This window comes from Mesoplodon mirus (genome assembly GCF_964341445.2).
Source record: "Mesoplodon mirus genome assembly, chromosome: 15".
Classification (NCBI taxonomy): Eukaryota; Metazoa; Chordata; class Mammalia; order Artiodactyla; family Ziphiidae; genus Mesoplodon; species Mesoplodon mirus.
In genome coordinates this window covers 1,211,363-1,228,510 of record NC_138991.1, presented here as the reverse complement: position 1 = coordinate 1,228,510, position 17,148 = coordinate 1,211,363, and the positions used below count along the sequence as shown (strand labels likewise).

General features: G+C 49.9%; 1 protein-coding gene across 3 annotated transcripts in view; it reads right to left on the bottom strand.

Annotated features, from left to right (window-relative positions):
• DIDO1 (death inducer-obliterator 1) overlaps window positions 1–17,148 on the bottom strand; it is a 51,224-nt gene that overhangs the window by 24,360 nt on the left and 9,716 nt on the right. For all 3 annotated transcript variants that reach the window (XM_082643516.1, XM_082643517.1, XM_082643515.1), the window contains exons 2-7: window positions 7,888–8,062; window positions 7,247–7,369; window positions 5,614–6,451; window positions 4,633–4,954; window positions 2,485–2,697; window positions 1,478–1,691 (exon numbers count right to left, since the gene is read on the bottom strand). In XM_082643516.1, the coding sequence (XP_082499642.1) occupies window positions 1,478–1,691; window positions 2,485–2,697; window positions 4,633–4,954; window positions 5,614–6,449 (1,585 nt within the window). In that variant the 5' untranslated portion in view covers window positions 6,450–6,451; window positions 7,247–7,369; window positions 7,888–8,062. The remainder of the gene's footprint in view (window positions 1–1,477; window positions 1,692–2,484; window positions 2,698–4,632; window positions 4,955–5,613; window positions 6,452–7,246; window positions 7,370–7,887; window positions 8,063–17,148) is intronic.

Sequence of the window (17,148 nt, the reverse complement as noted above, 5' to 3'; positions counted from 1 at the left end):
GTCTTGTGGCTACACCTCGGTTTTCCTTTTATTCTGTCACATGCCTATAACCAACTGAGAACATTTAGCACAGGATTCCAACATGACTGCTCCCCACCCATTCACAGCTGGGCGATGCTTATATTTAGGTCCATTCGTAACCCCTGTAGAGGCGCTACTGTGTAGAGGCGCTATAATTTGATGGATATTTGCGACACGTTGTCAGCATGAAGTTCTTGGTTCAAACAACCTGAGGTGTATTGAGACTCATTTTAATACAGCAACTGGTTAATTCTGTATTTAACCACTCACTCCAAAAATCCAAAAATAAATAAACAAATAAATATGTATATATACATATAGACACACAGTATTGCTTTGCAGTTTACTTGCAACTCCATTTCTTAGGTCTTGGGTCATTTACATTCTCAAAATGCCATCTAGTTATGCAGTTTTCTAACCACACTACATCCACGAGGCCTTCCCTCAGGTCACTGGCCTAAACAGCCGGCTGAGAGGAGGAAGCAGCACATGGCTATAATCCTGGAATTTAGGGCCATTTAACCTCTTGTGCTTTTAAAAAAAGTTGCAAGAGTATATAAAAGATAGCATAAATAAAAACTGAACACAAAATGACCTTAATCATAGAATAAGATGTGCCCCAGAGCAATTTAAATTTCTAAAATTTAATTTTGGAGAATGAGCTGAAAAGAAGAAGAGAAAAGATTCAAGCTGCATGATCTCATCTGGGATTGCAAAGGTCTGTCTGAACTTGAAGCCTGGGGTGGGATGACCCAGCGGTGCACGCCAAGACTCCTGGTCTGGGTGCTGCTCAGAGTGGACATTGTGCTCACTTACCTTCAAGCACAGGAAGCAGGGTAAACAGCCTTCAAGACTGGCATGTGTGTTTATGTTGTGTGTAGTATGTGAATGGACATAAAAAAAATTCCGGTTCGGTCAAAAATAATATAACTCCTGCAAATCATGCTTCAGTTGAAAATCAGCTACGGCACTACGGCGCTAACAGTGATAGGTTCCCACGATACACAAAGAGGTGAGGGTCACGTGTGCTGGGAGCAAACTGTGTGGCAAGGTCCCCGCGTGGAGAGCCCACGGCGGTGACAGCGCTGTGGTGAACACCTGGATGACGGAGGACCTTGAGTGCCGGGCAACGCACCCCCTTGTCAGATTCTGCTGAAGATACTACACATACTTACCAGAGCCTGATAATAAAGAAAAGCGATTAAAGACATCAATCGTCAGGTGAGACATTCAGCAACGGGGCTGGTACAGCTTTTTGGAAACACGGACAGGAAGTCCCGACAGACTAAGGACGGGCACACGGGGCTCAGGAGGCCTCCTGGACTTGGGCAAGGGCTTTGACCTCTGCAGGTGCAGCAGAAAACACGGCTAGAACTCCTAGCTCTGGACAGGCCCGAGTGCACGGCCGTCCAGAAAGACCGGGAAGGGTCCAGAGCTCCCCCCGGGTGATACATACATTTATACAACAGTGGCGGCCAGGGGGCGGCAGTCTTTTCTGGCTTTACTGCATTGTAATTGTGGTCGCTGGCCCAGGACGGCGTGCTGCTCTCACAGGGCGGCTCCTTAGCGAGGACCTCACTCCTTGGAGGCACCACGGCCACCTTCTTCGCTGTGTTCTCCTTCTTGTCTGGAGCCAGTCTCTTGTGCACAGAAGAGATTTTAATGCCTGCCTGGATAATCAGTAAAGCCCCAATCATTAACGAGGTCAGAAATTAACCTTTGCTCATTTCACTCGGCAGTTGAGGGTCCCGACTCAATCAGCTCCTGGGCCATCCTAAGCCCAATACACTGCATCTGCTCAGCAGAGGGCTTGGCTACTCCCCCACATCCAGCAGGCCCGCATCAACATCCGAGCGATGAGAAGGTCCCTGACAGAATAACCCGTCATCCTACCATCCTGATGAGGCGTTAGGCCGCCAGGATAACCGAGGGGCCATGGAGTCAGGCAGTGAAGCAAGGCGGAGAGCACGGTGGGCCGGGGCCCCGTGTGAGAACGCGCCCAAGCAGCACTGACAGGCAGGAGCTGCAGACACAACAGCACGTAGAGAAAGGACAGGCGTACAGACGACACCCCTGTACCCCACCAGGCCCTCAGCGCGGTGCGCCCAGAACCCACTGGCCACCTCGCTGCCTGCGCTTCAAGTCCCCGCACAGAGTCCAGCAGGGACTGCTCTCCTCCCAGCGGGGCTGGCGTGTGGGTGGAGAGTTATTCCACGCAGCAGCCGGTTCCCACGTTTCTATCAGTTACTCCCTCGGCAGGAGGCGGAGAAGGCAAACATGAGAACACGTGCCTATTTGTGATTCCGACGAGAACACTGGTGGGCAAGGCGGAGGGCAGTGTGAAGGTGCCTGCGTCCCGTCCGGGCCTGTGTGCCCGACACTCTCCAAATCAACCCACCGAGCCTGTAACCTCCAGACGCTTTTGGTTTCAACTACACAAACGGTTGGTCTCAGTCAACTTACCTGAACGCTACATTTCTGAAGAATGATTTTTTCCGGCTTTGTCTTGGGTTTCTCTTTAGGTTTTGGTTTCTGCTCTTTCCCTGCGCTCAGGAAGCGCATGGTGGCCGCGGCGTGTTTCAGGATACACTCGCTGCTGCAGTAGACAGAGTCGGGCTGTGCCACGCTCGAGCACCCGGGGCCAATGCATCTGGCGGCACCAGGTGCCTCTACGACCTGCAGGATCAGACGTGGCTTCAGTGTACTCACCCACTTCGGTGGGTATGGCACTTTGTAACATAACTATTTATGGTACCGAGATGACTGCTTTTAATCGTGTATGAAAAATTATGAATAAAAATGTACCTTTGTTTATTCAAAACACACAACTCTACCTCCCCTGAGTAAGGCCCTCAAGTTCTTAACTGCCCTGCAGGCCACGCAGAAAGGCAGAACTGTAAGCGGACCCCGGCACTCACGCTGCGCACTTCTGAACACAATGGGATTTCACACCACAAGTAGGTTCCCTTATCGGGCAAATGGGCAGGGATTTTACCAACGAATTAAGATCCCAAGTGAGAGGATTCTGAGTTAGTCCAAAGGGTCCAACTTCATCAACTGAAAACCCTTCAAAGAGGAACTGAGCCTCCAGAAGATAGAGATTCCACTGCTGGCTCTGCTGAGAGGGCGCCCATGCCTAGGCTCGGCGGGCAAGGTTGTGAGACGACACCCAGGACACCCAATTAAACGTGGGTCTCAGAAACAACAGATGATTTTGGTATTACCAGGCCACAAAAATTGCCCGGGACATATTTTTCATGCTAAATCAAGTCAGAGCTTTTGGAAGTGGATCTTTCTCCCCAGCCGAGCCTCTGATACCTCAGCCCCCACCGACACCTGGAGGGCAGTCTTGTAAGACCCAGAGCAGAGGGGGCCCAGCTAAGCCAGGCCTGGATTTCTGAGCTAATAAATGTGTGTTGTTCAAGCTGCTGAACAAGTCTGTGGCTGCCTGCCGTGCAGTAGGAACCTGGTTCACTACAAGGGCTGAACACAGCTGTCCATTATCACTAGAGCATGTTTTGATGGTCGAGACTAATAACATACATGAACATACTCCTCAAATGTACTGGAGCAAAATCTTAAATCTCAAATTATGCACCAATTGTTTTTCCTTCATAAAATCCAACTTTTACTCAGAGAAATACTTAAGTTTATGTGTAGTCTCAAACACATCAGCAATCACAGGACATTTCCTATTGACTTCCATTTCCATTCATTCTTCTTCCTTACCAGTTATCATCATACTTCCACTCGATGCCTCCTCATACGCCCATGACAGGTAAAATGTAAACGGTCCAGCCCTCGAGGCTACCTCAGTGCAAGGGGGAGACGGCGGGGAGCTAGGACACGGCCACCGCAAAGTCGTCTGCATGCCCAACACTGGCTAGAGAATGGGCTGTGGGCTGCATGGGCCCCCAATTCAAGGAAGGCCTGGGGTGAAAACATGCTCTGAGTAGGACGATCATGAGCGCCTGAGACAGCTCTCAAGATGCACGGAAACCATGACAAAGAATCACGGCCCCCTGGGCAGGAGACACGAGTGATCAGAGCTGGGAAAGGAGAAAATAGAGCTGCACAAGCACCGGTGAGTGGGAGAACACCATAACAGAAGGCATGCTAGCCGCAGCTGTCTTGTCAGCCTGGGGAGCCGTGCGGTCACTACCGCTGGCCTTGGCATCTTGCTGCGAGGCAGGGACAAGACCACTGGTTCTCTTAAGGCGGTGACGGGTAATATAGGTGCACACGTGCCCCCGTGACTCAAAAATAATTTTGTTTGTTCACATATGTACTTCAAACTCAGGATCCATTCATGAAAAAATTTAAGGGAAGACTTAAAAAAGTGAGTCCACTTATGGAAAATGTTAAGTCAGTAATAACAAAATAGGAGATAGATATGATTAACAAACATAGAGAAAGAACAGATAGGCCTGCCAGCCTTGAGCAGGTGCATGGACCTGGGAGCTCGCAGAGCTCAGCCCCGCGCCCAATGCCACTCCTGGGAAAAGCTAACTTATCTCAGGAGACAAACGCTTCTGTCCTGATGTTTCTGCCAACAGCAGTTGAGAGCTCCACGGTCACCTCTACCGCTCACCTCGGGAGACAGGTACTTACGGGCTGGAATATCTTGAGTTTTTTCTTGCCACTTGGGTTTGCAGCTTTCTCAATTCTACCCTTAATTCCTTGGTCTTCACTCGATTTCTGCTCCACAGTTCCTATACTTGTACAGTCCGTGCCGTCGGCATCTGCAGGTCTCAACCTCGAGTCCTGCGTGCCTGTGGTCTCGGAGCTGGGCTCGTCCTGCACTTGCAGGATGGTGCAGTTTGGGCAGATGTAATCCTCCCCGTTCCTTTCCAAGAGCCTCCCTCGAGCCTCAGAAATGCCCACACAGTCGCCATGAAACCATTCTTCACATCGGTCACAGCAAATCATAAACCTGGAATGATAAAATAAGGAATGGATTATTAGTAGTATTAGGAATGGAAAGTGAGAGACCAACTCAATTTTAAACACAAGTCAAATTTCAACATTCTATTATGAAAAAAAAAATATTACAGAAATGTGGAGAGAACAGAATAAACAGCATCCACGTGCCCTTCTCAATTTTACTAACATTCAATCAGATTTGCTTCACCTTTTCTCTGAGGGGAGCACTCTGCCCTGGACACCACAGTTCTTGTCCACAGAAGGGCAGCCACGCCTTTACCCCGCCCCCGCCTCCATGAGCTGCCCCAGTGTCCACACCACAGCCCAGTCGCAGCCGGTCTGGAGCAGCGTCACCCAGCGAGCTCTCTGGGACAGCAGATCCCCTCTGGTCCAGGCCGCCTTGTCCGTGGCTGGTGGGACCGAGGCAGCCAATGTCCCACGCCAGCCCCCACCTTGGTGGAGGGTGTGGCTCTTGGCAGTGCCCACCCATGCCGTGTTTGTTTTTGTTTTTTGACAATGACTTGTTCGTCTTTCCCAAGAGAACAAGTCCCTCATTCAGGCCACCCTGGGACTCTAAACTAAGACGAATGGAAAACCCTCCCTGGCCCTTTCCACAGCTCAGACCCCCCCCGGAAGCCTGGGCGGCCTCTCCATCCTCCCACGACCCACCTGTTGTTGTGAGGCTGGCGGCACAGGCAGTACAGGGCATTGGGGTCGTACACCTCACATTCGGGCTTGTGTCGGACTGCGTCTCCGGGTTCCTCTGCATTCCCCCCTGGGGCCGCCCTCCCTTCCAGCTGGCTCTCTCTGTCCATTTTCGCCGCCTGGGATGCAGCCCCCAGGTCGGCCTCCGGCTCCTGCGGGACGGGCCGCGAACCCTCCATCGCATCGCCTGCCTCAACGTCCATGGTCTCCACCGGGTCCTCCTCCCGATGCTTCTTCCTCAGGCGGTTCTGGATGCCTCTTGGGGGCCTGTCGGTGGGCTCCTGCTCGCGCTTTCTCCGCAGGCGATTCTGGAGTTCTTTCAAAGTCAACCCGTCACTGTCGCTATCGGAGGTGTCATCCTCGTCACCACCCCTTCTGGCCTTTGCCGAGGAGGCCGTTCGTTCCTTCGCACCCGTGGAGCCAGACCTGGGAGCGCTCTTCCCGTCCGAGGTGCTCTCCACGCTCCCCTCGGAGGCACTCTCCGCATCTGTCACTGGACAGGACGCCGGCTCCGCTGAGTCCTCTAGGGACACGGGGGTGCCCCTCCGGCCCCGGCGCCGTACCGTGGTCAGAAACTCCTCCACCCGCTCAGTACGCTTCGGCTGCCTTCCGCTGCGACGCAGCGACGGGCTCTGCTGCTGCCGGGGCAGCGGCTCCAGGGCATCCACCTCCGCATCCCCGGCGCCCTCGCGCTTGGCGATGGTGGTCCTCCGGAACCCCCATGTCTTCCTGAACTCTTTGCTGGTGGGCTTGATGGCCTTGGGCGCGTCCTCACCACTCGGGTCACCCTTCTCCTCCATACCTAACAGGGAAGTGCAACCAAACCACACCTGGCGTCAGCCAGGGCCGCGGTCCAGGCCCAGGACCGGCCCCCACCAGCCACGAGAGCGCACGAGAAGGGGCACCACCCGCACGAGGAAACCCAGACACAGTGAATCGCAACAATTCTCCACCTACAAAAACCGAAGGCGTTTCCTAAAGTGCGCTGAGAGGATCCAAGGGGATTCTTGAAGAAAAGTGTAACAGTTACGGAGCTAATGTTCAGCAGAAAAACACAGCTAGCAAGCCAAATGTGTGCATCTGTCAACTGCTGAGGACGAGGATTTGGACAAGAGGTAGCGGGGAAAGAGGAAGCGAGCAGCAGTGCTGCCAGGACAGGACAGGGTGGCGGGTGCCTCGGGCTCTCCCGCACAGAGACGCGGGGCCCACCTGGCTCTGCCCGCAGAGCTCGGTGGACAGAACGCCGTGCTGGCTCTGGGCCTAGTGCGGGGAAGCCCCGAGCTGCGTGTGAGACGTCTGAGCACGCTGCTGGAGGGATGACGTGGAGACGGGGGATTCGGACCCTGAACACCCACACCCAGCCCCCGCTGAGCCCCGCCCAGATTCCCGAGCCACGACTGTGTTGACACAAGATGGGCCCATCCAGCTCTGCGTGCAGTAGCAGGCGTTCGATCGGGACACTGAGAAAATACTGAGCCACATGGTACCTGTGGTGTATACTTCGTCTCTCCTCTTTCTGACAGACTGTTAAAGGGTCGTGTTTGTGAAAACTTCACTCCTGTTTAAAATTAAAAAGCCTGAAAAAGATAGTATATACCTTGAGAATTTTTTCCCAAGCTGCGCAGGCTTCAATTACATTTAAATGCTAACGATGACTCAGGTTTTATGCCATGTTCCATCCCAGCGGGGGGGGGACGGGGGACTAGTGCAGAATGAAAACCTTCGAACAGAAAATATACAAAATTAAAAATCACACGTAACTGAACTCTCTTTTTGGTTCCCACTAAGTATGGTCACCTCCCATTTCCATGTCCAGGTCTGCAGCTCCCCCACCCTGGGCCTAGGCCCACACTCTCCCAGGCCACTTAGAAGCTTGCAGGAGTAGCTGTGACATCAGCACCTGTGCCACCAAGGACCACGGCACTGTCCTGGTCACCCAAGTCTTTCTGCAGGAAGGACCCTCCTCTACAAAACACAGTTCTCACCAGAGAGAATATACAACGTCATCGTAAATGCACTAAAGAAACCACCCATGTAAAAATAAAGTAGTGCTCTGAATCAGATTCCTAACACACAATTAGACACTCTTCAAGAAATCTTGGGCTAAAGCTTAAACCATTTCAAACAAATACTAATGTCACATCAGTTTCTTTACATATAATGCCGCTTTTGAAATAGAAAACATGACATCAAAACTTAAAATTGTGTTGCTGGCGTTTAACACTATTGCCACGTTACCTGCCCCACACGGAAGCTTGGGCGCTTCTTCCGACTTCCTAAAAACAACGAAAACCTGGCTGATGCAATTGCAGGGTCCAAGGGAAGCGCCAAGCCCCGAAACACTGCTGCTGCCGGTCACTATTCACAGATTACAATGCAGATTATCTCGAGACTGTCACCACGGAGTAAGCTCCTAAAAGAAAACAACAAAACAGTTTAAAAATTTAAAGCAACTATAACTAAAACCATGTTTAAGAAAAAAAGGCATGAAGCTTTCCAAACAATCTCTTATTTGAATGTACATTACGTGACCCACAAAGACACTGGGCGAGTCGACAAACAAAATCCACAAAACAAAGTCCCCTGCTTCCTTAAGGACTTTTAAAGAAGGGAAGATACTTTGACTACACTCTGAAAGCAGGGGGCTGGACAGGCCTCGGCTGGCGCACTGGTGGGGAGGAAGCTGGTGGGCAGAGAGCAGAGGCCTCAGTGGGAAGGAGGGTTTCAAAACTGATCATTGGTACCAGCTGCTTTCCAATTACAATCTTACTTTTGAGATGGACCCAGGTCAATAAAAACACAGACAGAGAGAATGGAACAAAAGATGAACAAAAAGATGACACGTGAAAATCATTATTTAGAAATTCTTTTCTTTTTAAATCTATTTATTTAATTTTTGGCTGCGTTGGTCTTTGTTGCTGCGCGTGGGTTTTCTCTAGTTGCAGCGAGCGGGGGCTACTCTTCATTGTGGTGTGTGGGCTTCTCATTGCGGGGGCTTCTCTTGTTGTGCAGCACGGGCTCTAGGCGCACGGGCTTCAGTAGTTGTGGCACGTGGGCTCAGTAGTTGTGGCTCGTGGGCTCTAGAGCGCAGGCTCAGTAGTTGTCGCCCATGGGCTTAGTTGCTCCACTGCATGTGGGATCTTAAGTTCCCTGACCAGGGATCAAACTCGTGTCCCCTGCCTTGGCAGGTGGATTCTTAACCACTGTGTCACCAGGGAAGCCCTAGAACACTATACCTATGTCATCCTTTTAGTTAAAAATCTAAGGAAGATTTCAGAGGACTAATGTTATGATTATTGAACATCACCGGGGTACAGCTCATCTATGTGTATTTACATATTTAAAGAACATTTCTCCTCCTGTGCCCTCATTCAATCACGATACCTAGTTTGCTCCACAAACGTGTCTGTTTCTAGGTAGGTCCTTGGTGTTAACATTTTAACACATTTCGCATTCTAGATCCAGGACTCCCTGCCCGCAACTCTCCTCTTCCTCACCTCAAGCCAACTGCCTCCCCTGTAACTGGGGTCTCCTTGGTGACCTCAGAGCAAACATTCCGTCCCACCTCCTTTTAAAGAGATAGCGACCATCTCACTCTGGTCACACCCGCCCCCCACATGGCCACCACCTCTCTCACATGTGGTCAACCCATCTCAAAATGAGAAACTTCTCAGGAGAAACTGTTCACAACAGTGAACATTTATAAAAGCAAAGAAATTACGATGTTCTCAGGAATTAAAAAGTTTTTAAAATTTATGTTAATCTGAACCCACCCCCAGAAAAAACCCATGCCTCTGGATTTGAGTTCTGAATAATCAGAAAAGGAAAATCCAGTTATTTCTGTTAAGTGGAATGAAGTACTTTATTCAGAATAAATCATATCATTTTAGATAATCTGGTTCATTTTGGTTCACTCTTTTTTATTTTACATTTGCAAGATCGCTTTCATAATTTCTTCCCAGAAATTCTAATGTAAAATTTCAGGTCACGAAACAAAAACAAACCCCTATGATCAAGGCAAAAGTTAAAAAAGAAAAGTTGTGTTATGTTCCTAACACAACTTAAAATGTGGGTCCACACACAACAGCAGGTCACCAAACGGTGGTCACACCGTACTAGTAACAACTTTTCCCCAGAGGAGAAGAACGGTGGGCGGGCATCCCTGAAACTGCTGGGAAAAAGAAAACCCAGAGGCGAACATGATGCACTGATAGTTTTATATCTTTACATTTCTAAGTGCGAACGTCCTCTCAGCTGAAAACGGCTCCATTTCCTAAGCAGACCTACGAATACCAACAAGAAACCTTAGGTTCCCCCAGGCCACCCAAGGGCAGGAAGCAGCCCACCACCTCCCAGGGAGCTCTGCAACATTTTGCTGTCAAGGTCCCTTTATACCCTTAAAAACTGAGGACCCCAAAGAGCAGTTGCTCATGTGGGATATGTATTTCCAAAATTAAACCTGAGAAAGGCTTTCAGAATTGTGGATGTTCCCTGATACCACGTCAAACCTCGACAGGCCGCAGTTCCATTGAAAGTAGTTGTGACACGAATCTGCAACCACAGCCATGAATGCTCCGCACCTTCCTGCGTCGTAACGCACTCTGAAAACATCTTTTGCCTATGTGCACGGTGGCCAGTTGGACACATGCAGAGTCCACACGCTGGCACATTTCATTAGACGACGTGAGACGCATCTCTTAATGTGAGCGCCCATCTCCTGAAATGTCTTTCATTACTGGGAAGCCAACAAGCTCAGGGTGGCAGATAAAAGCTTTTCCAAATGCTAATTTTCGTTTAACGCCGGAATTTTGTCATCAGTAACAAATATTGTCAGTTGCTTTCCTTGAGTCTCACACTGTGCATCTTCGAGAAAACGCCTGCCACACACCACCTGGAAAAATGCAGTCCGTCGGCGCTGCTCTGCGGCCCCCGGCTGCGGGCGCCTCTGGCCCCTCAGGGGCACTACCGGGAACCTCTGTGCCGGCAGTGCAAACGCCGACCCGGCAGGGCTGGCTCACGAGGCCGACTGTGACCCTGGACGGGGCTTCTGAGCTCTTCGCCTCCAAAGGGTTTCAAAACACACCATTTCCGGTAGCTCAAGAACACTCTGGCTACACGCCAAGCACTCACACGTATCCGCACTTCAGTGTCAGAGGAGAGGAAACATTTGCTTCCACAAAACTGTTCTAAAGCCACCACTTCGTTTTCCCTTCAGGCTATCCAACCCTTGGAAAACGTTAAGCTGCCAGAAGTGATCTTCTTTAAAGCAAAACCCAAAATACGCTCCCCAAGCAAACAACGAGAGCGCTGCCCGACTCTACAACCACGTAAATCTGAAGGCTCCACTTCTACAAAGCTCGCGACAGGTAAGTAACCGCATCTCACCCATCTGAAGATGCTTAGTTCTATGGACTGGAGACTAATTTCTCTGAGATACTTTAAAATGTAACATATAACCACAATGAAGCTCCTATTTTCACAGCACAGCAAACACGAGAAAACAGTTGCGGCTTCTCAAAAACATAACACACAAGCGCACACCTGCCCTGCCCACCTAGCGGCAAAACAAGGTGATCCTCCGAATCTCACACCCCGAAACAATATTCAAAGCTAACAATTTTAATTTTGAAACAATTCTAACCTGCCGGTCACAAATTATATCCAATGCTACAACGTAACCTCATTATTTCGGACTCTGCTAACTCAATTTACGGTTCTAACAGGCTGGGCCAAAGTTCACAGTTACCGATATTTCACGTTAAGAGTCTTCCGTCTCATGACGAATCCTTTGCTGGGGATGAGGAGGGATTGAGAAGATGCTGAAAGTTCTACGAAGTACTGAAAACAGCAAGCTTTCCCAATTCAAGCCTCTTTGACAATTCCGTTTTTATTAATGGGACAATCACTAACGAGGGCACGCCCAGGAGTTTGAGAGGACATGCGACATCCTGCCGCCCTGGCAGCGAGCGGTCCCTCTCCGCGACCCCACGCTCATCCTGACTCGACTGCCCCAGTGGCACTGCAGTCCTTTAGGTGGCCTATCCAAAGTCTGCTGCTTTCCAAATAACACTGTCATTATTCAAATTCCACTGAAGCAAAAGGACCCACAGCACGATAAGCTTCTCAAGCGGTAACTACAGAGAGAAATCTAGGAACCACCTGCTGTTCAAAATTTCTTAGGTGTTTTTGCTTTACAGGTCTGTGCAGACAAAAAGTAAAACTTGTTGCTTAAAAGCTCGCCAGGACTGGTGCCTCGGCCAAGCTCTGGTGAGGCCAGGACCCCAGCTCCCCCACTGCGGGTGGGCAGTGGGCACTCTGGTTTCTCTCTACCCACTTCCTAGTGAAAACACAGGCTTGTGACCTCGGTGGGCAGCTCTCCAAAAGCGCTTCAGGAACAACCAGCAGAACCACCTGAATGCGTCCAGGTTAAGGTGGAGGAAACGAGGCTTTCCCTGTTCTCTACGGAACCGCTTGCTACCTTGGATGGACTCCTGCTGTGGTGTGCACGTTTGTGCCCCCGGGGCCCTCCTGAATGGGATATCTGCCCTGGAAAAGAGGCCCCAGAGCTCACCTGGCCCTGCCACCGGGACCCAACTGCCCCGGCATCCTGACCTCGGGCCTCTCGCCTTCAGAGCTGCAAGAAATCAAGTCCACTGTGTCAAAGCTCCCAGTCTGTGGTCCTTGCCACGGCAGCCCGAGTGGACTGAGGCAGCTCCCTCTTGTCTCTCAAGGAACAAGAAAACATGGCTTCAAACGCTGGCAAGGGACTCTCTGAATCCTACACCCTGGGGGTTGGTGCTTGTAAGACAAGGCCCCCGCCAGGGTCTTAGGGACCCTCTGAACTGCACAGGCTCCTGTCCTCACCGAGTCTGCAAGATGGGGCAGGTCTGGCTAAATGCCCAGGACAACACTGGGATGGGCCCCCAAACGGGAGCCTCCCCTCTCCTTCCCCAACCAAGACAGAGGGTGTGACTGTGATGGGGGAGGGGGGAGGGTCACAGACGGGACCTGGGAACAGTAAGTCGCTCCCCAGGACAGTCAGCCCTGCTGGGCACCTCAGGGGCTGCTTCCTAGGGACCCTGATCCTCCAGCTCCGCCCCCCTAACAGCCCACCCTATCGCTTTCACATCCGCAGTGGTCTGTCTGGGCCCCGAGTGCACCCGGGCTGGCTACTCCCTTCCAGCACCCACCGGGGCACTGCTGCCAGATCCCCGTGTCACCCGTAGCACCCAGTGCAGGCCCGGCGCACCGTGTCTCGCTGCGGCAAGAGCTGTTGGTAAAGATCCGGTGAGAGGCTGTGGGTGAGGACAGTCTACGATAAAGGCAAAATGCCACCGTTCCCTCAGGCCCAAAGACCCCTGGGGCCTCCTCACCTAGAGCGCACCCCGGATGTACTCTGGGACTCTGGTTCCAGGCGGTCCACTTTGAGGGGGACGTGTGCACTGAACCCTCTTCACTGGGGACCACAAACTAGCCAGATATTCCACGCTTTTCCCAAAAAGCAAGAACGTGGTTGAGTGCCCCCTGAAAACATTGCCTATCTTCTTAAAAGTAACCCATTTCCCCAGGTGTTAAAGTTCAGAGTCAACTGCCTTTTGAAATTCCCATTTCTCAACAACAAGAGCATTTCTAACCATGACCTAGAGCAGAGGTTCTCAAAGTGTGGCCCCCGGGCCTTTCAGGAGGGCCCCCCCAAGGTCAAACTATTTGCACAACACTAAGGGCACGGACGTGGTGGTTTCTCAGAAGCCAAATGACAGAGATAGGACGAAGGAGACAAGAGAATCCAGCTACTGTTGCTTAAGCCAGACGTTCAGGAGAGCTGCAAAACCCTAGGACAACACTACCTTTCTCATTAAATTGTTTTTGTTTTGGAACATAGTTTCCATAAAGTGTTATTTATGTTATTATTTTTAAGTATATTTAAATGTCTCATTTTTAATGCCAAATATGGAAAATATCAATAGACACAATGTAAACAAAAGCCCTCTGGGGTCCTTGTTAATTTTAGGTGTAAAGGGGTCAGTCTGAGAATGGCCAACAGCACAGACTTGACACTACTGGCAACTTCAAAGGGCTGCTCTTGATGGGCCAGTGAGACTGAAGGGCCGTGACAGTGACGCTCCAGGAGGCTGCTCTCCCAGACCCTCCCCACTTCTCCTCGGATGACTGAGAAGGCACCAGTTATGAAACGGCGGCATTCAGAGGGACGGCCACCCAAGTCCACAGAGAAAATGGCTGGAGGACAAAACCAAAGGCCTGTGGCTGTCTCCCAAGCACCTGCTTCATGAGTGGAGCTGCACCTCATGCCACAGGCCAAGGGGCAAAAACAATGCTTGGAGACCTTGGAAATGCAAACGTCAAGAATTCAACTGTATACTTGAGCTGGAATCTTCCTTTCTTTCTCTGAGATGAGAAGAGGCCAATGTCTAGCTTTGGGGGGCAGTGGGGAAGGTCCAAGCTTAAATAAAGCAGTTATTAAATAAAAACAGGATTTTCTGTACTGATTTTTACAGATCCATGCAGAGCTCAACTTGAGGCAACTTCTCCGACTCCTGCCACCGCTGCCCGGGTCGGGAAAGTGCAGAAGAAAGCCACCTTACTACTAAAAACACAAATACTGTTTAAATTACAATCTAACAAACCTAAAGAGTCAATGGCTAGCCCCGACCTAGCCCTGTCTCCATGGGGCACTGGGGGCATTTCAGGGGGACCACTCCTTGTGCCGGCTCAGCATCCCCAGTCCTGACCACACCCACACACTAACAACTAGGGTTAAGTCCTCTGATAAGCAGATAGGGGGCTGGGAGGCTCAAGGGGCAGCACCAGGGAAGAAGGCAGGCTTCACGCCAGGGTGTCCCTGCCTTCAACCCCAACTCCAAACCTAACAGTAGGTGTGCTGCCCAGGGAAATGGGGACAACTGTGAAACTCCATCGTGTCAAGTGCCAGTCAGAGTATGATAAATAGCCTGTGTCATTTATAAGGTTGCTCCCAGCATGCCTTTTTTTTAAACTAAGGGACACAAACCAATGTCCATCACCAGGAGACCAGTTTGAGAAAAACCTAGAAACAGCTACATGATGCAATTCTTTAAGACTGTAATTAAAGGATGATGAACTCTACAGCCCCTGCCATGGAAAGAGCCCCACACCCTTGAGCGAAGCTAGCAGGTAACAGTTCCCAGCACATCTTGACCCCCACCCCACCCCGCCCCAACCAAGTTCACAAACACATCCACAGCTGTAACTGGGCTTCCAAATGGTGCCATTTCTGGGGTTTCTGCTTTCTTTATATCCTTTCATATTTTATATCCTTTCTTTATATCCTAATTTTCTCTCTCTATAAACTTATCTTTGCAACCCAAACACAGTACAGCTCTCTTTACATTGGGAGGGAACCTCATTTCCCTTCCTGTAGTAAAGGTGTATTAAATACCTCTTGAGTGTCTCTATCAGCATATGAAAAACAAAACCATAGCACTCAAGAGAGAAACATCTGCTTTACAAATTACAAACAAGATAATCACACCTACTAAGTAGGTTTTACAATCACGGCTACAGCAATTCTTATTAAAATGCGTACAATTACCTATTCAACTTCACGTAACAACTTACCCTCAAAATTAGAGGTGACCTTTGAACAATGCAGGAACTGGACTCCCATCCAATTCCTGTGTATAACTTACACTTGGCCTCCGTATACAGCAGACCAGTACCGTAGTATCTACTACCGGAAAAAGTCCCTGTGTAAGTGCACCCGGACCGTTCAAACCCATGTTGTTCAAGGGTCAACTATACTACTCAAAAAATAAAATGAAGAGAACAGTATGGAGGTTCCTTTAAAAACTAGAGTTGCCGTATGATCCAGCAATCCCACGCCTGGGCATGTATCTGGAGAAAACTCTAATTTGAAAAGATACATGCACCTCAATGTTCACTGCAGCACTATTCACAATAGCCAAGACGTGGAAGCAATCTAAATGTCCACTGATGGATGCAATGGATAAAGAAGATGTGGTTAATGTATACATCAAAACATTACTCAGCTATAAAAAAGAATGAAACGCCATTTGCAGCAACGTAGATGGACCCAGAGATTATTATACTAAATGAAATCAGAGAAAGACAAATATATATCACTTATATGTGGAATCTAAAAAAACTGACATAAATGAACTTACTTATTACAAAACAGAAATAGACTCAGGCGTAGAAAACAAAGTTTATCCCACTGCCCGCATGCTCGGGCAGGGGGATAAATTAGAGTTTGGAATTAAAAAAAAAAAAAAAAAAGGCCTAAGCAAGAGACTCCAGGAAGTGTGGGCACTTAAGATCAAGGGAGCTCAATGTAGACCATTAGGCCTCCTCCTTCCCAAATAGTACATGTCCATTAGCTGTTAATCACAGAGCCTTTGCAGTGGAATTAACACACATCATTCGATGCTGGCCTTAAAGAGAGTAACATTAGGTTTCCACTGTACCTGACGCCACCATTTAAGTAAGAAGAAATGCAAAAGGGACTGTTTAAGGAACGTTTTTCTTAAAGGACTTCCCTAAGCCACCAGGTGTATGAGAAATCAGGCCTCTACTGGACACAGTGCCAACTGCAGGGACCCAAGGACAACAGTGAACTGACCTGTAAACATTCAATCTTCGCTCTGTAAGAGCCAAATGGAAGTCACTTGGTAGCTTGCAACACGTGTATAAAAAAGGTAAAACACGTCATGTTAACAGAAATAAAAAACAATCAGTACCTGGAACGTCTGGAAAACACACACGAAAAAGACCCAGTCCGCGGGCTGCCAGGGAAAGAGCTCCGAGCCAATAAGGCACCCTGTGGTCAGTCACGGAGAGACTTCCAGTGTCAACAGCAGGACCCACAATTCCACCGCCAAAAAGAAAACGGGAGCCAAGTCCCCACTCCAAACCCTCCCCACCTCACCAAGAAGATAAACCCCACCCACACGAAGGGCCACCTGAAGCACTGGGAGTCGCCCCGTGTCCAGGTTCCAGTGACCCATTTCCTCAACAAGCCACGGTGATGCTCACACACGCATACATGCTGGGAGGCGCACTGTTCGCCAGAAAGAAATGGTGACCCCCGTAACAGCATACAATCAGGGGAGGAGCCAACTGCCCAACTTTTAATTCTGCCCTTTCTTATCAGAGCATAACTCGCTTCGCCTGGAACAGCCTGAATTTAATCGAATACTAATAGAAGACAGTTCTCGGTGGAAAATCAGAAGGAAATTAAAGATACACCTTATTCCTAAACTCACTGTTAACCTAAGTCTGCAAAAACACGGGCAGCTAGGAAACAGAAGGTGCTCAGGAAATGCATTAGGCAGAACGCTTCACAACAGGGTTGGGGCTGGGCCTCCCCAGGCGACACCTGAGACGTCTCTGCCGTGTTAAGATGGGAAAGCAGAGGACTTAGACGTGGAGACGTATATGTTCAACACATGCCACCCTCAAGTGCCAAAAAGGGGTCCCAGGCTC